This window comes from Varroa jacobsoni, unplaced genomic scaffold (assembly GCF_002532875.2).
Source record: "Varroa jacobsoni isolate VJ856 unplaced genomic scaffold, vjacob_1.0 contig03145, whole genome shotgun sequence".
NCBI classification, from domain to species: Eukaryota; Metazoa; Arthropoda; class Arachnida; order Mesostigmata; family Varroidae; genus Varroa; species Varroa jacobsoni.
The window spans coordinates 943-25,968 of NW_019214963.1; the positions used below are offsets into that span (position 1 = coordinate 943).

General features: G+C 41.0%; 1 protein-coding gene across 3 annotated transcripts; it reads right to left on the reverse strand.

Moving 5' to 3' along the window:
* Window positions 1-446: 446 nt before the first annotated feature.
* Window positions 447-23,196, reverse strand: LOC111272754 (epithelial sodium channel subunit beta). 3 transcript variants are annotated; one of them, XM_086973383.1, is made up of 6 exons: window positions 22,747-23,196; window positions 21,298-21,588; window positions 2,685-2,943; window positions 1,305-1,551; window positions 1,104-1,194; window positions 447-668 (listed from the first exon to the last, which is right to left on the reverse strand). In XM_086973383.1, exons 3-6 carry the CDS (start codon window positions 2,921-2,923, stop codon window positions 661-663), a joined length of 585 nt encoding a protein of 194 aa, XP_086829509.1. In that variant the 5' UTR covers window positions 2,924-2,943; window positions 21,298-21,588; window positions 22,747-23,196; the 3' UTR covers window positions 447-660. The 3 variants fall into 3 exon arrangements, with proteins under 3 accessions (XP_086829509.1, XP_022710107.1, XP_022710106.1); XM_022854372.2 differs by adding an exon at window positions 20,093-20,170 and having other exon boundaries at window positions 447-1,194; window positions 22,747-23,191; XM_022854371.2 differs by having other exon boundaries at window positions 447-1,194; window positions 22,747-23,190.
* Between the last annotated feature and the right edge of the window lie 1,830 nt (window positions 23,197-25,026).

Here is a 25,026-nt window from a genome sequence, read left to right on the forward strand (position 1 = left end):
ACTTTAATATATTAATACTGTACGATTACTTAGAATTTTTCAAAAACAAAAAAATTCTCAATAGCAATCTCACAGACACGTCATCTGTGCCGAACTTCAGAAAAGGTGACCTATTATTACGCCTATTATTACTTCAGAAAAGGTGACCTATTATTAGGCGCAGTTATTTACATATTTTCGTATATAAACTTTCGATATCCGAAATATTCGTCCGGCCGGTTGCTCAACTTCGCAGAGGCCGAATGCTCCGTAAGCAGATCGTTTTCTCGTTCGAGAAACTCAAGGAAAGAATGAAAAGTAAATTTCTTGTTAAATAGTTATGCATTTTGCTTTTACAATGAATAGCAATGAATGAAAATAACAAACACTCATTAGAAAATAATGCAACCGCCTAGTATTACACTTGAACTAACAATTTGATCTAATAGAAAACGCATAGATTAACACTGTGTAATAAATGTATACTTATGTTTATTAGGTTCCCTCAATCTTGTAACAGTTTTTAACAAGTGAAACATACATAAAAGTACATAAAGAAATATATTACGAATGTACATATGTTTTGTGATCTATTGTTTCTATCGATCTAGTACTTAGTACATTGGAATGTTGTTACAAACCCTTTATTCCATGTACGCTATCAACCGAACCCGAATCAGTTTATAGGTCTGTAATAAGAAAAAAAAAAGCCACTAACAGTAAATATAGCAATAAATTCATCACTGAAATTTTACGGCTGGACAAAAATTATCGCTACATACAGTCGCTAATCCTAGGTACGTGGACGAGTTATTAACATGCAACGCTAACTTAAACGCTAGCCCCACGACCCTGTAGATACTACGGTCGGATTCGATTTCCATTAAACACATATTCGACTATAAAGGCTGTCTAACCTACGATTACAGGTGCCCTAAATTGTGGAATAGTTGTATTGTTCGTGGAATTTGTCTGTTCAAGACGACTGCTAATAGGTAGGGTCAAGCGAGTACTTTTGATAGCACAAGATCAGTATTTAAGATTTAAAGACTCGATAAATGGTAGCTTTCTTTCTTTACGTCGATATCCAGAAAACACCTTGTAAAACCACATGACGAATATACCAAAAGCCTCGTAGATCATAAGAAACGAAGTTCCTGTAAACATGTTGAGAAATCCACCCACATTTGACAATGCCGAAATAGCACTCATTTCCTAAAAAAATACAAAAAACAGTACAATAATATCATTAAAATCGATGTTGACGCTAAGGGCAAAATAAAGCTAATAGGTGCACAAACCAACGCCGATTTCCAGTAATTCACCTCTTTTTCAGTGATCGCAGTGACCATCGCGCTCTGCAAATAAATAACGATATTACTGAGGGGAGTCGCCTGTTCCTGGTCGATGCCTCCTGAACGGAGAGTCTGCGTCCAAGCAACCCTTGATACCGATCGTTTGTAGGTAACCTCTTCACAACGCTTCGGACAGTCGCACGCATCCGTGATTCCTCCAGGATTTTGTACAAATTTGTCTCGACAAGCCGTCCCTTCTTTGTAGTCCACGCAAACACTGGAAACGTACCGTATTCGACGAAAGCTACATTATTCAAGAACTGGTTGTACGAGGCCATTTACTCTGTAGGTTATTAATATCCATGCTTTCTCTATGAGAAAAGAAGTTGTACCTTATAAGCACCCGTTTTAGGAAGGAAGCATAGATTTTTCTAATCTGTTTCTAAGCGAAATCCAAATGATTGATTTTTTACGTTTCTTTTGATTGAGCACGCTACACGCTTGCCTGATTGCTGCCTCTTGTCACAAATCAACATACATTTGTAAGAACCATATGAATATTGCATGCACGTTCTATGTCTGCTGGCCTACGATGGTACTCTATTTACGTTTCGAAATAAAAACCTCGTCTACTTTCTGTAGATAACCAAAATGTTGTTCATGAAAAAGATAAATCGAAAAAAACAACACAACAATTTGGTAAGACAAGCGAGATCATACTCTGGCTTCTTAACCATTAAGCCACAAAATATAAAATTATTGACTGAATAATCTGATTTAGCGATAAGTTTTGTAAAATTAAGTTTTGCTGTTTAAGGTGCATCCAGGCGCCAAGAACCGCGAATGGACAGTATTAAAATACAATTCAGCATATCTCCAGACTACAGAAGGGTACGACGCCATATTTTATTTTTGCAATCAACACCTCATTTTTACTGCATAACTAAACAACATCATAGAAAGCTTTATATAATAATATCGCTCCTTTTTTTTGGCTGATTCTAAGCACGATTATGTTACTGATGAGCTGGGTGCCGTTTAGTAAAACAAAAATCTTATCGTTGTTGGCGAATAATTATTAAAATAAAGTGAATTCTAGTCGTACATCACACGTACTGACTTCGCGGCCGTTGATTAGTTTTCCCATAAAGTCATGTAAGCATTACTCTTCACTCCATAAGGCGATGGAGTATTGAGTAACGTATCTATGACTGCCAACATTGTTTTTTAGCATCCTTTTGAATTCTGTGATGAAATCTGAGTGATGGTATCACATCATTGTTGTACGCTCTTTGCAAGATCAAGAATGGCCGATAGACCTTTGGCAAGATTTGATCAGAGCTCTAAGCTACTTTCAGATGGCACCTGCCTGGTCCGTTCGCGAGGACCTAATTCTGTCGAATGCTGTACCTGTTTGCGTCCAGTAGTTTCTGAATGTCTGTGCCCTTATACATCTCGAGACAGTTACATAGTCTCATGATATTGTAGCTGATGCAAACTTTCCGGCAGCTCTCCTCAGAGTAGCGGTCATGTTCACTAAGATAGGCATTGTATGGCTTCCCCTTCGGCCATGTGGTATGACAGTTTGACCGGAATGGTGCCTCTAACAGATTCACCTGCTTCTTGGAGATTCCAATGAAAGTTGACATTGCCAAAGGAGCGTATATACCTGCAAAGCAAAACACAAAGATTGTATTGCTATATAGCATGCATAGTGTTTCGGTTCCCCTTTCTAAAACTTATCCATCGTGTAAATGGAGTGCCATACTGTGTATCTATCTCGTTAGCATCAATTGAGATCTATCTGTGAACACAAGATTCAGAGACGAGCCCATTTCCATACAATATAGCGTACATCCTTGTTGGTGAATTGAGGCTTTCTCATCCTTGTATTGAAAACGCCAATCAAAACCATGTAACTGGTTGGCCAATATTGCTCCAAATCATGTGCCTAACATAGAAACTGCGTACTGTTTATGCGTCGTTGGTTGGGCTCGCAGTAACGACTGCCATCTCCTCATAATCTCTTTCAGTCAGAATCGTGGCCGTCCGGTCGTTTAACTCTAATACATTTGTAAACAAATCGTTAATACATTATCTTAATTCCAAAATATATGATGCTTTACTAAAAAATATACTTCTGCTGGTTTTTATGAGCCCTCGCTTCGTAATATACACGAATTCATGTATGGCGGTGCTCGCAACTAACAGCCTGAGCAAGCGAACGATCTTCAGTCTCTACGCAAACGCATGGTTCATCTATATTGTTTTCTCATTGACCGATTGCATTTATCTATCTACTGCTAATCTCTGCTAGCCAGTCGGCGGCCAACGACTCATGTGAGCGTTCAATAGGGTGCGGTACAGCCCTTAGTTAGTTGACAGCGATAAACATTTACCCCAGTTGCGGACTTTGTCAAGCGGTCAATTAAATGGTTACGTATTCGCTTGAGTCTGATACGCTTTCTGGTACAGTTACTCCGATCTGTGACACACTGGCTTACATGACATATATAGCAGATGTTGGAAATACATAGCTACGAGTTCAAGCGATTGTATATAATAACGTGCATGCAACGTATGTGCATCTACTATACTCCATATAGGGAAATTACACGGAGGGCATAATCCATACATAAGTTACCGTAATAAGTGTCTATAAAAGTTGAAATTAGATTTTGATACAATGAAGCAGTAAACCAACCTTCTACTATAAAAGCTTTTCTGCTTAAGGATGACGTACTTCTTCGCCAGAACCAATGTACTGAAAAATATGTAAGCAGTGCCGTGTGAAGTTCACTTCTCGATTATATTGCCGTGTCTATCATAAGTTTGTCTAAAATGACCCACTATATACTTTGAGTTCCGGAGCTTCTTTTTTGGAGCCGCTATAGCTAACAGAGCCAAAGCAACGCCTAAATTATGGCCCTTCTGTTGACACTGAGTGTAAATGCATTTGTAAACAGGTCATACACTTAGTGCTTATCAATTCACACGCTTTTTTACTGCGTTTCGTAACCTGTAATCGTTTGGAGGGATTGCAGCTAAGCCATCGGTTACTGCAACAATCAGAACGGTTAGGCCTGCCCACAAAATTGTGCCAAATTGAAACGTGCATGAATTATTCCAGCAATAAAAAAGGATCATGCCTAACTGAGCTAAGATAGAAACAGGTCGAGAATGGTACATACGGTGACCTGTTATCACTGGCATTTGGCGCATTTTCCGGCAACATCGAAGTTGAGCATATTCTTACGTTTCTTTTTGATGGCCTAACGCAACTTACATATATATCTCGTAAGTTGGGTGAGAAATTTTCTTTCTTAATCAGCTTGACTGAAATTTTGACTCGAAATAACTACTTGAAGGTCTCTATTCGAAATTAAAAAATGCATATTTGGTACTATTTTATGTATTTTATCGAGGCCAAAATGCTGCCGAAACAATTCGGCTTATTAATCTTGTGTACGGTAGCGGCGCTATCGTTGAAAGGACTATTCTAGAATTGTCTCTCAGGTTTGAAGAGGTACCAGAATTCAGACGATGCTTTTACTCCAGCCAATCACTTGGACCAATAATCTAAAAGCACCTTTGAAGAAAAACTTACAGATAAATCGAAAATCAACCGCACATGTTGCCCCATGAACTTCCTGAACTCAGCAAAGGGAAGTGACGGCTCAATGATGCATTTTAACATTTCATCCGGCATTGAGCGCCACGCAGCCACAATGGCCTATTCCTGGACAAAATTGTCACTGGTAGTATTTGGAAGGAGAGGTCTAAAAGAATCCAAGTCCAGGGCCCTACTAGATAGTCATCCAAAAAAAAATATGTTTTGCGTTTTTTAGGATAACAGGAATTGCCTTCTACGAAGCGAAACGTTTTTTGTTCACTACGAACACATATAAGACGATATCCTACCTTCGAGTAGCACACAAGACACCTTATATCATATTTGAAAATACTGGAGAACATCGTGAACAATGACGGGAAAAAACATACCACCCACATGTGACTTCGAGAGCTAAACATAAAAGTCCCGACAACGATCTTAGTTTCGCCGTTGGCTAGCAGGAACGAGCGCTTTACAACAATTCCCTCTGCATGCATTTATTAAGACTGAGTCACGTTTATCTGGCGGAATGCCCTGACCCACGGCCGGCAGGTCTCAAGCCTCCAGTGCTTTTAATTTTACGATGCGCGAATCTCCACGGGCGCTGAAGGGGTTCCATTTTCCTCAAAGGCGACTAGCTGATGGCACGTTGACTAGATCTCAACGTTGTTGGGGGGTTTCTTGCACGAATACGCGGCAACAAGCACACAACTGGACCTCCTGTCATCCTGAAGGGTATCATGCTGTTGTAAAAGTAAACTTAGTAGTTCGAGCCGTCCGTGCTGTTCAACAGGGAAGATGCTTGCCCACTTTTACCGGCTGATTCGCAGTTCCTTTGTCGACGGATCAGAAAAATACACACATTCTTCCTTCTCTCCCGCAAGTCGGCGTATATGACATCCATGTACATACGCACGTAGTCAAGCCCATGTTCTCCTATCAGGGAACTAGTGTGCCTTTAGTCAGCGTATAGCTTTTCTTAGGTCTGCACAACTCTGATGACAAGGCTTCGGCTGATTTTGACAGGATTGGTTTCGATCTTCCAAGACCGGTTCAGTATTGTCGAGGGTAAACCCACTGACTGTATATCTTCCTGCGACACCTGTTTTACCGCCACCCATAGAAAACAAGCTGGTTAAGTACTGAGGGTGGTACATGGCGGGCATACGACTTGGCCGATACAGAGTGCGACCTTCGAGCCTCGCAGTGCCAACACATTTAAAGCCTGTTACTTTGCAAGGTGAAGGTGAGGTTCGGCGGTTCTCGTTCAGCATGGACTAATCTCTGAAACGTCTTCTTCTTACTCCTGAAGCAGCAGCAAACGACTCAGGCGGCCTGGCTTTTTCAAAAATAAAACGGTCGTACACTTCAGTCTTGAAGCTGTATCATCCAATGTTCCAGTGTCCATGTTCCAATTAACGCGGGTCTAACCACACACGGACGTTCCTTGTAGGTAGTGCGGCTTTTTGAGTGTCATCTGGCGCGTTGACCACCCGCGATCTTCGTCTAAAGAATTTAAAGAAAGAATTGACTTAAATTCGTCAATCCACCTCTTCGACAAAGTTTTATTGAACGCGAACTCTGACAATGCCGTCCTATCATTCAAGCACTCGACGAATCAATCCACCGATGTGCTAGCATCGCTAGCCATTTCAACGCTACCACCAGTGTGAAGCGATGTGGGTTGAATCTGCCCTAGGCTGACACGAACGAGCGCTTTTCAGCCGTTTGCTTTGCAGTTATGTATACGTGGACGTATACTCACGGATTTATATTAGAATAATGAATACATGACAATATATATATATTTATACCTTCGATAAGTATACGCTTCTACATACAGAAAACGTGGGTTACATTTATGTGAAAGTATTAAACGACAAAGATACTAAAAAGGTATAGACGCTAAATAAGCATGGTTGTTTTAATGACGTTACCATCCATGTTGGCATCGGCAAGTCGGTTTCGATCGTGAATCATGATGAGAAAGCCAACGCTCTTTCTTGACGTAAGATACGTATTCATGCTAGAGTTAAGGACTAGATTCAGACCGTGCAAGCGACCACTAGATAAAAAAAAACGAACGTTCTCGTTGACAGCTGTTAGGTTGCAGAACATACAGAAACAACGGCCATATCGATAAAATGATACAGTCTCTTCCTGGACCCAGTCGGATTTGCAATCTTCTTGATTAAAGCTACACGAGATTACTATGTCTTCCCAAGTGTATTTCGATTTTTCAATAAACGCTGCCAGAGTCTTGTTTGTGGCCGAGTGTGTCCTGAATCTAGTCATATGGTAAGCGAACTGCTCGGAGTTTTTCGACTCTTCACATATGCTTTGTCGTACTGAGTAGAAGGCCCCATCAGGATCGCAGAGCACATCCTTGCGAAACGGATTCAGATTGCAGATCGTAATTGCCGGAAGTATATCTGGATTACGGCCAACCAAAGTTACGGACACGATTGTATTGTACTGCCAGTACTCGATAACGGTGAGCGTAATGAAATATAATGTTGTTATAACAAGTGTTGCAAAGACGGCAATCCACAAACCGAGCCGAAATTTATTGGCAGTGCCAACAAGCACAATTCGGTCGATCCCTGTTAAGCCGTCGGCAAAAAGGTCTGCTAAAATTTGCCATTTATTATCATCATGATTGACAGTGAGAGCTGATACAAGATGAGCGAGCACTTTAAATCGGCCGTAACGCCCCTTCGTGGGCTTGCCATACTGTGGCATAAATGGCACGGATGGCTTAATGAACTCACTGTCTGATTTTATAGAATTCGGATCGCTACTGAGACTCCACCGAGGATTAGCCACGAGCGTGTTAAAGATGTCATTGTTTCGAATACGGGCCAGTCGTACCGCAGTACCTGCTGAGGTCAGTGAAGACATCAAAGCGCGCTAATAACAATGGCCACTGTATATAAATACAACTCTCATACACTAGTTGCCGCACTTATCACCGTTGAAGTATTACAAATACCATTCATCGAGCTATAAACACAATAAATACCATAGTTCATCGAAATGAGAAGTTATAGAAATACACGAGTCCGAACGCGAGACGTTAACTGCAACCATCGAAGTTGAAGTGCGTATAGTGAACTTGATTAAAACGGGACTCCAATTTTGTGCCATGATTTGCGAATGGCGTGAGTTCCCCTATTTATCGATTTTCTTGTTTTTAGCGTTAGTAGTAGATTGGAGGTCACTGCGTTTCGCCTTTAACCATGACCGAGAGGTTGAAACCTTGATTATCTTTTAGACATTTCTATGTGACCTTATGTAGTTGCTTGCTACGACTTTCTAGATCTGGTTCAATCTGATTAAATATCGTTTTGAGTTGACCTATTTCATTGGGTCGAGGTAAGGCAACTTCTATCATAGCAGTTAGGTGCATTATACTTTATTCAATTTACTGTCTGTTAAGATGGTGTAGTAATACATAATACATATTAATACATCGCGACGTGCTATGCTAGGCCCGTGGTACGGTATGCACATTATTATATACTATTACTAATAGGGTTTATTATTTTCGAAGACATTTTTAAAATCTTCCGACTTCGGTTACTTGTCTACGTATTTTGTCCTAAATTAAGCATATCTGTAAGCAAGGAAAAATAAATCCCCGACATGTTCGCTACTGTATAATTTTGCGCTACCTCAGCCTGCAGATATTTGAGACACTTTGCCATCAAGTAGCAGACCTTGAGAAGGTCTCGGAGCAAAAGCAATATATGCCGCGTTCCTCAACAAATAAAGCTTCTCTAGTCTCACCCAAAAACGGTTTGCCCTTAGTCGTAGAATAACCGCTCCAGCGTCACTAACGGAAGAAAGTTATGACCCACTGAGAGGTCGGCCAAGACAGATGAGCATATTTGGAGCCGAGAGCATTTGTCTTTGCCAGAGGGGGCAATAACGCATCTTCTTCTCCAATCGAGAGCTCACAAACGAGAGTAGTGGTAAGGGCGAAGGGAGCTCATTTTAGTCTAGAGCTGAAGTATTATATTCTTGAGAGAGAGAATCGGCAATTTCGCTCAGATCTAGTCCAACATGGGCAATGATTCATACATCAGGAAAACCTCACGGCAAGCTCATTGCGTCAAACGCAGCGCACCATGGAAAAAGTAACGCTGCCGTGGACTGGCTGATCCCTGTTTGAGGCGACTGAAAGGTCCTGGGAAAGGGTTAGTCAGAGTGCCTGCGTCGATATCTGGCGGCTCATCAAGAAAACGTTGCGAGATCTATATTTGCAGGCTTTGCGAACGCTATAGTTATGTTATCTGAGCGACAAAGGCTTTCAAGAAGAGAGAGTACGGAAGGGCACAAGTACTGTGTCTACAGCTTACAAAGCTGTGCTGCGACATCCTCCATCTGCTTCTCATATGCATGGATTTTCAACACGTTTTGCAGGAGGTATTATTTCAAATCTGGCCTGATTCAGTAAGAGTAGTACTTCTAACGGTAGCATATCGAAAAATACATTCTACGGAGATGTTTCCTGTTCCGGAAGTGCGTTACGACTTAGTGAAATGTAGGCCAATAAAGGACTAACCAGGTGCACGGTATTCCTAGGACAGTTTTATTTCGACAGTCGCATAAAAAGACGTACCGTCCACAAACCACATATGACAGCCGGCACGGATGCGGCTATCGAAAACCTTAAGTTTCCGTACACACAACAGGCTCTATATCTAGACAAGTCGAGTTAAGCTAGCTACTAGGTAGGACACCCTGGCCTTCCAGTTGTGGATACGAATTCATACTTATAAAATCACACTATTATGCGTAGAGGGTCCAGAGCAGTTGAAAAACTTTCTGAATGAGTCTCCCACCTTATAGCCTTAGGGATCTTCTCCCTATAGTGTACGGATTAACGCTAAAGCTTACTGCACGTCACACCTAAGTAAAGCAGATGACCGCCCTCACAGGAAATGTAGAATCCCACACACAAAATGTAGAATTTCAAGAGCGTAGACGCGATTTAAACTAAGTTCGTGATAGGCAGCCGAGTATTGCCGATGGCCATGATTCAATCTAGACAGAACCCCAAAATGTTATTTGTAAGCATCTATGCATCAAAAGTACTACGCTGTGTTAGCATACATAGGTGCCAGAATACTACAAATCTGCTTAGCTAGGACAAAACAAATTTGTTCCTATGCGGCATCTCATTTGATGACTTATGTCCAACATGGTTTATTATTACGATTTGTTTCTTCGAAAAGTCACATATCATTGATATTACCAATGTATCAGTTGTCCTAAATCCACTAATAATGAAATTTCTCTTTCTTAATAACAATAAAATAAATCAACGCATTTTTCATAGCTGAATAGCAACAATTAACGATTCTCTTATAAAATATAATAATTTTCTAGTTAATAACCTGTACCTAGGTGAAATTTTGAAACAGTTTTCGAGCAATGTACCTGCCTGTAACAATGATACGTTAGGTTCATACTGCCTATAAATCCTAGCTATATTCATCTTGACGAAATATTTTGGACGAGAATTACTGGCGTGATTGTCCAAGGTATACACATCATTAATCGGATGGGGACTGGCGGTGGAAGTGGTGGAAGAGGTCGAACAAAGCAGGAAGAGCGCGTGCATTTAAATAGCTACAATTAGCTAGCTACAAGGTGTACGACACCGTACAAAGGCGAACGGTATACATCAGGTAGGATCATGGCGTACACATGTCTACGGCACGTTAAATATTGAAACGGGTAAACCCTATCCATCGTGAAAGGATTGCTCATGGGTCAATTCATCCAATTGAGCCGATCATTTTCAGTAGATGAATATCAGGGAACGAAGGCTTCGCTAAACAATTCGAGCTTTTCCGCCTCGCGGCATGAATCGAAAAAGCGCGCGTGTATTCTCTCAGAAATTGCATCTACTGAAGCACACGGGTGGAATTTGGATGACGCTTAACGTATTTAGTAATCAATCTTTTGTTCTTGCAGTTGGGACACTCTCTCACGATACGGTTATACGCGTAGGTACTTGTTTCATTTCTGCACAGAATTACGCCTTTAAATATAAGTGTTCGATCTAACGTCAACCGCAAAGCATCGCACGCAAATCTCTGATCTTGGGAACATAAAGTGAACTAAAAATAATAGGACGCAAAAGAAATGACGCACAGGCCAGAGCCGCATAGACGTTAACCTACGACGGCTGTGGAAGACGCGGCGCGCCAATCCCGTGGTTGACGGTACGAGCATCGTTTGGCCAAGGAAATCACGACGTATTAGTCCCAACTGGCGCTTTTGCTGTTGGTCAATTCAACCAGTAGCATTTGATAGCCTTTTACCCAATGGAATGAGTCGTACGTACACGGAATACCTAAGAGTTAATTCTATTATATAGCAAGGTTGTTTGTTAGGTACGTACTGCAGTACCTATATGTGGTAATAGATACCCATAATATGATGAGGTAAACTCAAAGACGAGACAATAAAAGCGGCTGTCTGTTGGCTAGGTCTAGAAAAGAGAAAGGCTTAATAGGAACCAAAGAGAGATGTGCTTTTCCTCTTCTTAGACGAGGAAGAATCAAAACTTCTAATTTTTAAGCGGTAGCAGAGGCTTAGGTAGAGTCATATAATTAGGTAAGCAATTATTATGGACATGCCGATAGTATATCATTCGCTGCAAGTTCGGTTTTCCGAACTTTTAAATTAATAAAAATGTATCGTTTCTCTCATCGAATCAAGCGCCGTCATTTTTTGGGTAAATGATATCCAGAAAAAAATTCCGCTCGTATAAATTGCCTATCGCACCTCGTTTCCTATAACGCGACGAGACATTGTGGATAAATAATGAATACCTGAAGAAGTCGATGTATCTCTGAGAATAGATACGACTCAAAGTTTCATATTTTCTAATGAACTTTAATATGAGAACATTAAATAAAACTAATTTTGAGTCATTGTTAATAACGTTGATTGTCTGCGCTCTTGAAGCACTATAACTTGGCCGTGATTTGATTGAAATGAATGTAGCACGTGTACCTTCGCCTAACGACTTGGACAAAGAAAATTACGTGCTTCTTATGGGCGTGTGCGTTTATGGCATAAAGTGACGAGGTGGAGACAGCTAGCTTTGGTGTAAAAATTTGCCACTTCAGCTAGTCCTAGGTAAACAAAACTAGTACCGAATTAGTTAAGAAATTTCAACTTGAAACCTTGGTCGTTCGTTGTTATCATATTGCATAATAGTTTTTTGTTAGTTATAACAAAGCGGTCTTTATTTGCCCACAATCTGTGAACGGCTTCTAATTCTAGCACTATATATAAAACAGGAAATCTCAGTGTATCATCAAAAAAAAACTTGCTTAACGAAAATATGTTTTCTCCAAGATTATACGCGGATTTTCTCTAATTTTCAGAAATAGGCTTTTCGCATCACAAACGACCTTCGATTAGGGAATTAGAGTGATCGAAAAGTCCCTATGCAATAACAAAACAAATAGCCGTCAGATATGAAAGGACCGACTGCTTGGCAAATTGCGTAGACAATTAGGCATCAAGCTAAAAAAATTGCGCCACGAATAGCTCAACACTTCAATTCTTGGAAGCGGACGGCTCTCTTTTTGAAGGACCAGTTCAGTCTCATTCATATACATTTTTAGTCACCACCCGTCAACTTCGTATACGGTCTATAGGCGAATTGAGCATCGGTATTATATTAGAGCAGGTAAACCAAGTCCCATATTATAGACGATCTCCATTATTATCTCGTATTGGTACACATTTGCAAACTAAGCAGCAGCTTAAGCAGCTTCGTTGAGCAAGTGAAATACCGGATCGTTCGTTACAAACGTCTGTCAGCTCTACTGTAGGCATATGAGCAAGGTTTTAGCTAACGTGACAGACTGAAGACAGACGAAATAAAGAGTAAAAATCCATTTCTGCTAGAAATAAAAAATACTATAATCTATCGATCGATCGACTTTTCAATGCATGACATTTGCGCCTTCGTTGCGAATCTATGCTTTTACTAAAGACGTTTATCGAAGCATCAACTCCGTTGTGTGCCATCACCTCAAGTGCATTGTTACGTGTTCAGTTTGAAGATATAGCTACCTCGTTCACTGCCCTATTTCGAGCTATTGAAGACAACACTGTGCATACAAGTTGTTACGATTGTGCAATGAAAATAGCCGGCACCTAACCTTAAACAACGGACAAGTTTCGCCATTTACAAGCCAGTCGTCAATTTTGACTCCTCTTCCTCCTCCCTGTACGAACAAGGCGACACATAGATTACGCCAATATTTTACGGGTCCGCTGATCCGTAACACTGTGAGGAACAAAGAAGCTGCTTTCTGAACCGGCCAATGAGCCTATGGCGGTGCTAGGTCTGAGCGACGGGCGACGATCCGGCCCAATTCAAAAAAAAAAAGACGTACTCGGCATATCCCCGCGGGATACTATACTAAGAAAATAAATGACACCGTCTTAGTTGACGGCAGCGCCCGATGCCTGCACTCACTTGCTGTATCACCCGGACCAAGTAGGCGCTCAGAGTGACGCTGGAACAGATGGAACAAAGAAGAAAGAGATGACTCGATCGCGCAGTGGTGCTGGCGAAGGCAGCAATGGATGCCGTAACACAGGCTCCACTCAATTTTCTGAAGATCTTACCATCAATGAGGCGCTTCAATTGTGTTATTGTATGAGACACGGTACTTACACGCTGGCGCGATCTCGTAGGCTGAACTGTCTGAGTGGACTCCTTGAAGGAGAAAACCGAGCGCAGTATTAGATACCCATTCTCCATGTCGGACATGTCGAAAATTAGGATAGAAATTATATGGGAGTCATCTGTATGAACGATTCAGGGTTTCTATAGAAACTGAGACATTGTGCATCTTTTTGTAGATGCGTTGTTTATAAGAGGGCATAATATTTTATTATGCATTTTAGTAACTTTATGTTAATAGAGCGATTATCCTGTTATGACTGTTCGAATTCGCATTTTGGTAAATCTATTTTAAATAAGTGCTGTTTGATGTTGTCTGTAGGGCCTATTTGGAATCATGTACACGTATATAAAATACGAGTTCCGCTAAAGGAGTACCACTAATTGTTACAAACGTTAAGCCTGATGCTTACCTTGCTCCTAGCAAAAAATGTGACGAAATCTACATAAATGTGTTCTATTACGTGATGGGGTGACGATTAGTGGGAAACCGTTATCGTCCTTTGGAGTTTTGGATATCAATGGGGTTAGGCCAGGCCAATCGCACAAGTAGTAGTCCATGCTGAACAGAATGTAAACTATCAATAATTAAAACTAAGATACAACAAGACTACCTACCGTCACAATGCGCTTTCTATATGCCTTCTGAACGCGTCGGTAGTTCTAGTTTTTTTTCGTCGATTTTTGTTTTGAGGTGCGTTTCAGCGTTCGCCCCTCTATTACTGGGGTGTTTGCTCAACGGCCAGCGAAATACGAGGTACTTCGGACGCTGTTATTATCGTTGACAGTCGTCCTACCTAGTAGCTGTAAGATGGCAACGAAGCTATGCCAGCTTTTGACGAATAAAAACACGTCTATAAATATCACGTGATGGATTGCTCTTCTGAATGTTCTTCAATATCAAGAGATGACGACTGTTGTGATGATGACAGTGAATGGCATATTGATTTTTTTCTACCCCGTCGCCGCAAAGAGGTGCCCCTGGTTCACATTATTTTTATGGTAATCCTGGGAGCAGTGACGATAACGGTTGCCACAGCAGTTGCTCTCAACATCTCAATTAGCTCGACGCTGGTCAATCAAGATCCTGTAAATATGAACCGCCCATTTTATCAAGACCACTATGGTGACTGCGCGATGAGCTTGAATCAGGCTTCAATGTTATTTCATAATAAAACAATGAAAAAGTTACATTTTACGATGAAACCTATTTCGTCGCCTGATTGGCGAACCACGTATTATTTTCACATTGAGATCTTATTTCCACTATCAGTCATTGGCGAAGCAAAGGAAGATCAGGTCGTGGTTTTTTCAGTGAGGAACAGTGATCCCACAGCGATTATCATTAATCAGAAAACTAACGGTCCAACTGAAAGCATCGTGCTTGCGCTAAGCAAAGAGTACGGTCGGAAAGTGACGGTGAACGTGTTTTCCGAAGCACAGCTCTTCAATTACATGCTCGTGCTAAGCTTCCACTATGAATATTTCAATATACTGTGGACATCTGTCTACCGATTTTCTTCGGCCATTGCCACGTTTACTAGAAACTCGAACGGCAAAACTGAGATTTCGCCATTGCTGGGACAACTTCAACGTCACAGACTTCGCAAAACGATTGATGTCGAGGTTTCCTGGTTAAACATGAAACTCGCGTCAGCCCCAAGCCTTGACAGGTGCTTCACAATAGCTAAAAATGCTACCCATCAACAAAGACTAGTTCCATATGAAACGTAACTTGCGTTTCATGTCGAAGCTTTGGGATCCCGCAAGTACGAAGCATTGGCCACGAAAACTGTTATTGTTATTATAAATGTGAGTCCAAAATTAAATATATTTCGGCTACAAGTATGCACGTTTTTACAATGCTCAATATGACAGATAGGCAAAGAGACTAGGCCCTCAGGTAAAACGAGATGCAATAAAAAATCTGCTTTCTGCCTCCTTCTAGTTGTAATATGTTATGAGTAGCATAAAATAAATAGGTTTTGCACATTCACACACTTTTTTCTTTGGCTTCATAGCGCGGAGCAAGAACTTTACAGCAATAGGTTTAATAGACGTTTACTGCCCGGGCCCTGCGAGATCAATTTCGAGTAACTGGTAGGAGGTGCATTGAGATTTATGCTGGTCAAACCTGACTACCCACTATGACGATGATATTAAAAACTTAATGAAAAAGGTTGTTGAGCCTTCGCTGATGATTTGATGGGAACGTTACTGGCTAGGAGCGCGCCGTAGATAGGCCTGCGGAAGCCGAATCCTTTCACCTACGGATGTTACTCAGCAATGGCTAAAAAATAAAAGTTAACCTGCAAGTTTTCATAGCAGCACGAACGCACCGATTATTCATTTTTCAAAATAGATGTTTTTTTTTTTTTAAATAAAATTTATTGACATATGATGATTACGGTGGCGTTGTTCAAAGCAATCTCACGAATTTGTCGCATCTGTCTTTTGTATGATTCTTGCAATTATTTTGGTCACTGTTTTGAGAGAAAGCCACCCAGATGAAGATTAGTAAACCTACATCTTAGGCCGTCCAGACATCAATCGTATGGTTTAAAATAATAATCTGATCTCTTATAGGCAACGTATCTGAAGCAAGTCTCTTAGGTACACACTCGTAAAAAAAAGTACATGGTAAATTCATCAATTAAGCAATAGCTAATACTGCATAGGTACATTGACTCAGGTTCAGTTACGGCCGTTAGCAAACACCAATAATTAGAAGAGCCGAAAATGTTTCTATCTTTGAAAGCAACTTTCGGGAAGGTAATAAATTTACTGAGCGAGCTGTCCAAGGATACCTCCCGCCCCGCACATTTCCAGAGTTTTTACTAACTACGAAAGCAACGTGTTAACGTCTACCCGATCATCAGTAAAGCCTGCCTTACTTCTGGGAGTTTACAGACGCAGTGCTGAAGTGTGGCAGTACTTGAATCAGCCTTAAAAGTATTAGTAACGATTATGTAAAAAAAAAAAGCCAAACCATAATTCACTTTTGTCACTAAATAAAATTCGAACTTATTTAACATGAAAACTTCTCAAAATATCCTTGTTCTAGATGCTTGTTATGCTCCGTGCACAATTCTTACATAGTACTTTATTGATTTTGCTAGTTCCCTAAACTGGAAATACAATATATAGTATGAAGAGCGTCCTTTTTCATTCGCAAATTTTTCCGTTCTCATTTTACTGCTCAACGAGACTGCCTGATTCGTTCGGATTGAAAATGTCTAAGCAAGTATCCGTTAGTAGGCCGCACACGAAAATCACCGGTCAATAAGATTGGGGTTTCATTATTTCTAGTCTCTGTCTATCGCCTGTTCGGTCTCGCTAGGCTTACTGCCTGTTGACAGTTTATCCCTCATTGATGCTGTGTGTAAAAGCTGCTCCGTATTGCTGAAAATTGGCCACCCCACCTCGTTTGGGTAGCGAAGATTGTATGCCCAATAATGCCTTAATAATTCTGCGTTTTATTACATTAGTCCTATAGAACAGCGTAGTTGCTTCTACGTATCTAAACATTTATAACCACATTGTACTTTGTCCAATTCGTATGGGCTACAAGTGACTAATTTATGTTTGTTTGCTGCAAAATCAAATCAAACTAGTCATAAGTTATCGACGGCTGATGACTGACGATTGGTCACATTTAGCAGTTCTAGTGTCATCATATGATACATCAAGCGAGTGCATCGTGCATAAAGATAGCTTTCATTAACTGCACCTTTCAGCCCGTTAGCTTCAGAGTCCTGATTTCTACAGCGAAGGTGTTTCTGTTGACAGTAGATGCAGCATCGTGTTCGGGCCGTTGCTTACGGTCTTTTAATGGTTGCTTGGCCGGGTCCGGCCAGCCCAGAACGAGGCCCTATGGCTCACTATTGGTGTGCCAATGGTAGTCAGGTAGAAATAGTCACTCGGGGTAAATAGGATTACCAGAGACACTATTAACAAGGTATGAACGTCCGTTCCAGCTTGTGGTATCAACATATTTATGTGATGTAACACGCTTTATGAACACATTTCATGAAACGTTGCTATCAAGTAGTTGTATAGATTTCACAGTAAATACGTATAATATATAATCTACTTGCAACAGTTCGGTCAGCCTAAACATGCCGTACTAAAGGCACGTGGCCTCAACTAAACATTTTCCGTATGTAGGTTTGTGCACAAATTGGGATTACAACTTACCTTACTACGAAGAGAATATTTTAAATACTTCATAAACATTAAATTTAACCAAGTAGTTTATTGCGCAATAGCTAAGAAGATGTATTACCTCACTACCGCAACTTCTTTCGATTTAATCTTTCGATAAGACGAAAGTACATAAGTACATTAACTATGTAACAGTCTCGGAGTCTCCGAAAGTTAAATAGGGGCAAAGACGGGGACCTACCAACAATGTCTTGGAAGCGACAGGTGGAAGAATGACTATCGCTACTTTGTCGGGTCCTTAGGCCTCATTTTGTACCTCGCCTATTTTAAGCGATGGATCGGCAGTAGTGACAGCTAGCACTCCACGCAAACAAAGTACGTTGTGGTTATGCCCTCGTCGAAGCCATCCGGGACGGAAAAGCAACCCTAGTCATCTGTGCAGAGTATAGTGAGTTGGAAGCGCGCTGTCCCGTACAGGAAACATACCTATCGGTTTTCTGTGTGTATTAAAGAATATCCAATACAATTGTGATTGAAGCGTTCGTTACTCTACTAAAGCACGCGAAAGCTCTTAGTAAAGATGATACGAGCTACGTATGCGCAGTGGCTATCCTGCAGAGTCTCCCTAGTAGAGTAACCAGGTAGGTCAGACAAAAATAACCTAAATATCTGACCTTAAAACTAATCTCTTTACCTTTCGACCATAGCCGAAACATTTTCGGCTACGAATTGCTATACCGTTGGCCTACTAAAGGTAAAGGACTAACTATTAAGGTAAGCGATATTGTTTAGCACGCATACTCACCATACGAGCTCTCAATTAACAGAACTGTAACATATATTCCAATTATACTATGACTATATAACGAATATATATGTAGTATACAACATACGGAAGCTTTTGTCAGTAAGAGATGAGACCGACTCACACCACGAGGGTTGTTCAAGGTGGATAGCGAGGTTGACCATTTTATCTAAATTAGACGCATTATTTTAAGGAAAAATAGAACGAAATAAGTTGATTAAATAAATCGAAACGAACCGATTAGGTCGGTGTAGTTTTAGATTATAATGTACTCTATAATGTAAAGGTACTAGATCGCCTAAATATCTTAAAGCATCGTAAGTTTACTATTCTAAATCAGGGTTGTATTCGAACGTTGTCGATACACGATTAGTCGGTACACGGTAGACAATACGTGAGAGAGGTTTTTAGCACCAGCTTATTTAACGGCAACGGGCAAACGGCAACTTGCTCAAACGGCAAAGGGACGAAGCTCGGCACGATATTGAGCGTTGAATAGTATCACATAGGTTAGTCTATAGAATTGATAGAAGCACTACCGTAATGTTAAGTCGGAGCTAGCATTATAACGATTTACATACATTACTCCAATTAGCTTAGGCAGTTTCGCTTCCAAGATTGTACAATGCATAGGTCGATTGTTTAGATGCGGCCACTCCACCGACCCTGTATAGGGGTCAAATGCGCTCACATTGTTTCGTTCCCTTCTTTAATTATTACTTCACTTTTCAATGGTTCGCTGCGTTATTTACCGCACGTATTTAGAGTGACCATTGATAACGACGTCGTCGAAACTTTGCCGACAGCAAACTTGTCTGACGAAACAGCTAAACTGGTCCGCTGCCAAACAAATTAGGTACCTCAAGTTCCACGGTGCTTGTTTATACGGTATTGCTTAAGGCTTTGTATGATAGCGCAACTAACACGAAGGCTCATTATAGCCTTTATAACAATTTGCTGTATACAAAAACGTATATTAGATGCGTATCTTAAAGTTCTGCCGTACATAGGTCGCTACTATGCTTCTGTTCTAAAAAGCATCTGCAAAAAAATCTAAAATTGTTGCAATGTGTGTACGGGCTAGACTCCTACACAGGTTTCGGTAAGGTCAAAAGTGATTACGAATTACGTCAAATTCGATAAGGCTGACCGTTTTAACCTCAATGCGAAACATTCTAGCCGTTACTGTGATTTCATAGTGCAAAAATAACCACTACAAATCATCATAGCTTATTCTAATCTGATACCCTAACGGGCAAACGATCGTTGTCACTTTGTCCAAACTGGTTCTTTAAAAGCCTGACTGTCTTGATTGCCTGCAGGTACAGTTATCGCTGCCCGATTCGCCCTGCTAAAGCTCGCTGGGTAGTTAGACTATCAGTCGATTGCTAGCTGCTTCCAGGAAAGTTGGACGCCAATTTCCGGAATTTGTTTCAGCATTGGAAATCGCTAGCTGGATAAGCCATGCTAGATGGGTCAAAATGTTTATCTCGAACCATCAAAGACGTTACCTGCATCGCTGATGAAAACCAACACGACCGAACGAGCTGATCCTTTACGCTATTCGTTCACGCCCTGCTGCTGGGTGCCTAATGAAAGGACAATCATTATGATCCAACCGAATTCACAATATTATCAATCTCATACCATGAACTAGTAGAAAATAAGACAGCATTTCGTTTACATACTAAATGAAAAACTGCGCTATTAGACTCCTATAGATGTTGCCCTTGCATGCCCCTGACTTTGACTCGGGGCTACAAGGTTGAGCCTGTGGCATAACCAAAGACAGCTTTAAGATGACGGTGTTCGTAATTGTATGTAACTCTGGACGTGTACTTAGAAGACGCTTAATAAAGTTGCATTTATCCTATACATAAAAAAGCTAAATCCTTCGGAAACGCCATCGAGAACAGCACTAGTATTTTCAAAGCTGTTTTTCCATTGTTCAGCTTTGCTGGTAACACCATATCACACGATTAGGGTGAATATATGACCATCAGAATGCTTACCGTCCCATGGATTCTACGAGTCTAGTTGAGTTCAGAAGGTTTGATCCTACATAAACAATTATTTAACAATATTACCTTCATACATGTAGGGACGACCGTTGCTTGAGGCGGATTGAATAGACGCCACTTTGGGTACTTTGAAAATTCGCCTGTAGGTCGTTTACGATAGAACTCCCTACACGTAAACTCTGTCAGTGGAGGGATTACCAACAATGAATCAATGGACGTACAAACCGAACGGCTAGCTAAACAGACGCGGCTTACCAAAAAAGCATTCGCGCGATGTCCATTGGCGTCTGGGTATGCGGTCTCCAAAGGTAAGCCGTCACAAATTTCGAATTTCCAGATCTTTCACGTAATTCGACTTTCTGCACTTGATTGAGCACGTTATATTTCTTTCACATGTTTACCAGAAGCTGTATATACGTGCACGTTGCACGAAAAGAGTGAATACGTAGCTATGCTTGAGTTTGTCAAACTTTGTATTTTTGTTTTTCTTTTTTTATGTATTGTGTGAAGTTTCTAACACGTTTCTAGTCTAAGTTCCGAAACGATTATCAAAATACAGGAAATGATGCGTTAATTTAAAATCGATATATTTTTAAAATTAGTTCATGCAGTTTTAGTCTAGGTATTGTCTGTCATGCAGTTGTAAAATACAAAACACGCACTAGAATATTTAAAACAGCCTACAGACTATGTACCTGATATTTTTACATCCGTGCGCCGTCGAACCGTATCTGACAATGGGCGACAATCCAGGTTACATGGAATTCCACTGAGAAAGCTGCACTCATTGAAGTGGTGGTGTATGCATTATGGTTATGATCCTATTATGGGTGTGAGGATTGACGTTCTCAGTGTTACCATAGGGCAATGCTTTCAAATGAGTTTGCCCTGTGTCATCCCACGTGCCTTGAATCCAGTTCGATTCGTCTTTGTCTGCTTGTATTTCAAGATGTCGATTGATGACACTTTTGATGCGCTTGCTCCACCTAGAAAAATTCGATAAGTCAAACTTTCCTTGACCTCAAACGTTATGCCTTGGCTTCTTAAGTCCAGCGTCCATAGGCCTACTATCCTCACTACCTACTCTTTCTGCTCAGTTTTTATTTCACTCATTCACTCACTAACGATAACCATGCGGGACAGATATTGATTAGAGATCGCATTGAGTCGTATGAGTTGTCCTAAGGCTTGTCAGTGTCACCGTTGCCGGTTGTCCTAGTATTGTATGATGCGCGAAGTGATAGATGGCGTCCACATACATCAAGTCAAACTAACGGCACCAACTGATCAAGATCGTTTCGCCAAAAAGCTTATACAAGTTGCACTCGTTGTTGTGGCCTTAAGTTGTAGTAGAACTGCTACAAGCGAATAGCTGGGTCGATCAACAAATCGATAACGCCTATAATCGTTAGAGCTTCACAACTATAAGAATAGGTTCTAAGGGTGGCCAGGCGTCTGTGGAAAGTTACCAAAATCAAGCTACGTGACGATTTTTGCATTTCACATTATACAAAATTCAATTTTGCATCAGTCCATCAGATTAATGAAGCTCGTTTTGCTGCTAAGAACAGGACAGAGACCCGGTGCCCGAAGCTTGCTTGAAAAAAAAATGGACGTATACTTATTTTTCCATATTTTATTTTTTTTTTTTGCCGATACTACATACTCTAATGACCTTCGAACTTCCGTAAGAAACTTAGCGCTATACTGGCAGAAATGAATGTTAAGTCTAATTAGCTGCATCCTGCCCACATATCCAGATGGCACTTCAACTTGAGTATTCTCAAGCGATGTACATTGCAGATCGAATAAAACCCGTTTTTCAGAAGCCGCCCATTGTATGAAATGCAATTCGAGGCGCCAAGTAGCCACAAAACGATAGTAAAAAGATACGCAGCACGCTCGCAATGTTTCTAAATGAATAATGTATACCTGACAGTCTTATTCGAAATATAAAACTTATACGTGTGGCAAATCGTCACCATTTCCACCTGAGGAATCCCTCTACATTTTGATAAGTGGTTATCAGAAGGCCAAATAGTAGTGGTAGTAGGATAAACGAGTTTTTCCAAACAGTCGAGAGCCTGGTAACGTTGGTCGCACAGTGAAGTGCTTATGTGAACAAGCATAGCCGTGGTACTTACACATAGATGCGATGCTGGCTGACGCTGTTATAGTGGCTGTTCGTCGCCATCGTTGTTCGAGCACAGGCGTAATCTTGCAAGAAGGGTCAGCGGAACATCGTACGCTAACAGCAAAACAGCTAAAGCATTGTTGTGATATCACTCCGTTCAGCTGTCCAAAGATAACGGACGAAAAAAAAGGAAAAGGCAGAAAGTAGCTGCCGCTACAGGACGGCAGACCTACTTACAAGACGGGATTACCGGGACTATAGGCCGGCTACATGGCGACGAACAGATGGGTAAGCGACGAGAAAGAGCAACTAGGACAGATGGGACAAAAACGAGATCGCATAGTGGATTCCTTCCTCCTAGTTACTATTTCCACTGGCGTCATCTAACGTCTCTGTCCTCATTCAGATGTATTGCTATGGCCAGAACTGCCGAGAGCCACGATTTGCTCTAACAACAGCCGAGGCCGTCTGCGAGGGGCCAACTAAGTCCCCCGATCCCCGGACCTCTCTCGGTGATTCTAGTCTAAGAAGAACTGTGCACCGAGGGTCATAACAGAGAAGTTGCCCAACTATAATTAGACGGCTTCTCTGATTTCCATTGCGAAACTGGTAACAAACAAACAAACAAGAAGAATAACATCACCACGGTAGTCGTTTATCTGTAAAACTCTTGCTGTAATTCGTAGTGAATTGCGAGACGTATTAGCGATGCACACGACGCTGGCGTCCTAATACGAAAGATAAACAATTCTCTGCATAGATCCCCTTCGTACAGTCGAGTACGTTGACCGTCATACAGAATTTCTATCTAATGATAGCAATTTAAATTGAAACATGTAGGATGCACCAACAGACGAGGGAATAATGCACAAGTCAGGCGAAGTACTGAAATCACTGATTTATAGAAACAGGTACTTTATGGTTTTAATATCATAGAAAATGAAAATTGTCACAATCAGAACGTTCTCACGGTTGCATGCGATGCACTTCTCCCGAAACATTCTACGCTATATTTTATATATATATAGCAAGACGACTCTGGAATTGACAGTCTCCGATGTGTAGTCTGATTACGCGGTCGTTTGTCTATGAATTTAACTGTCATGGATTTTTAGCATCAACTAAAGAGGAAATACTGTCCTGTCTAAACTTTGATAGAGAACATATCAGACTTCTAGTCGTTGATTACTTCGTAGGTGACGGCTAGTCTGTTTCCGCTGCTGTACGGGTATCAACCTCTTGCTTATTTTGTGTTTAAATAGGTGTCTGAACTAGAATGCGTGTGACATATGGAATCCGAGAAAATTTACAAACGCTTTGGTCGTGTATCTTGCAGGTTCAGAAGTTACATCCTTCATGTCAGGTCGTAACATGCGAGTCAAATAATTAATGCACAAAAATTACCCCGCGTTTCTCGAATTTTTAGAAATAGGTTTTTAACCTAGATTGCTCACGCATCCGACTTGTCCCGGTTATAATTATAGCAGATACAGCGTTCATGCATCTGCAGATTATTTGGATCGCTATTTCTGCTCTATGTACACTCTCGCATAAACTGACTGTAGACTAGTTCGCGCATGAAAGTATTCAGCCGACCAGGATCACCCACGCAAAAATCAGCAGGGGCATATGGGTAAAAATTAGGTCACAGGCCTGCTCCGGAAGGAAGAACCTTTCTCCCCCTCCATACGAAGGTTATGCGTAATCGTCTACAGGCCGTGTGCGACTAGCCCGCCAGCAGTGATAGTATTATTTTATCGTCCGTACAGTCTTCCGGTGCGTGCGACATTTTGCCACAGGGGCAGTGGACGTAATAACAGCGGTCAGCACTGAATACAGAGAATACGCTGAATAAACATTTATTATTATTGTAGCATTGCTTCGTAGATAGTTTACCAGTTTAGTACGCCTATTTTACTACTACCGACCCTCGTCACCCTTCTGGAATTTATCACCATTATATATATATATATATATATATATATGATTATTAAAAGTGCCGCTTTTGATAGTGCAACAAGGAATTGCAGTTACAGTCTCAAACATAGGTAGCGTAAGGAAGCTTTTGTCTTCAAAGTCTTTGTAGCTAGATAGTTAACGTAGCAGTAAACGACATGAGTGTGCTACTTCACTGACAACAATGCCTTTTTATCGTATATTTCTATTCAGTTCCGGAACTGGTTGGTCCTTCCGGCTGTTTCCAGGTGTACGGACATCTTTGGGCAGAACTTTTTGGTTATGGGGTCTCTACTTTTTCTGCATAGATAATTAAACAACAAACGCATTGTAT

Bases quoted from the DNA above. Each gene is read 5' to 3' on its own strand.
- LOC111272754 (XM_022854372.2), bottom strand. From the start codon at position 2,923: ATGTCAACTTTCATTGGAATCTCCAAGAAGCAGGTGAATCTGTTAGAG. The intron at 1,552-2,684 runs GTACAGCATTCG...GTACGTTTCCAG, and splicing joins AAACTACTGGACGCAAACAG to TGTTTGCGTGGACTACAAAG. The intron at 1,195-1,304 runs GTGAATTACTGG...GTATTTTTTTAG, and splicing joins CTGCGATCACTGAAAAAGAG to GAAATGAGTGCTATTTCGGC.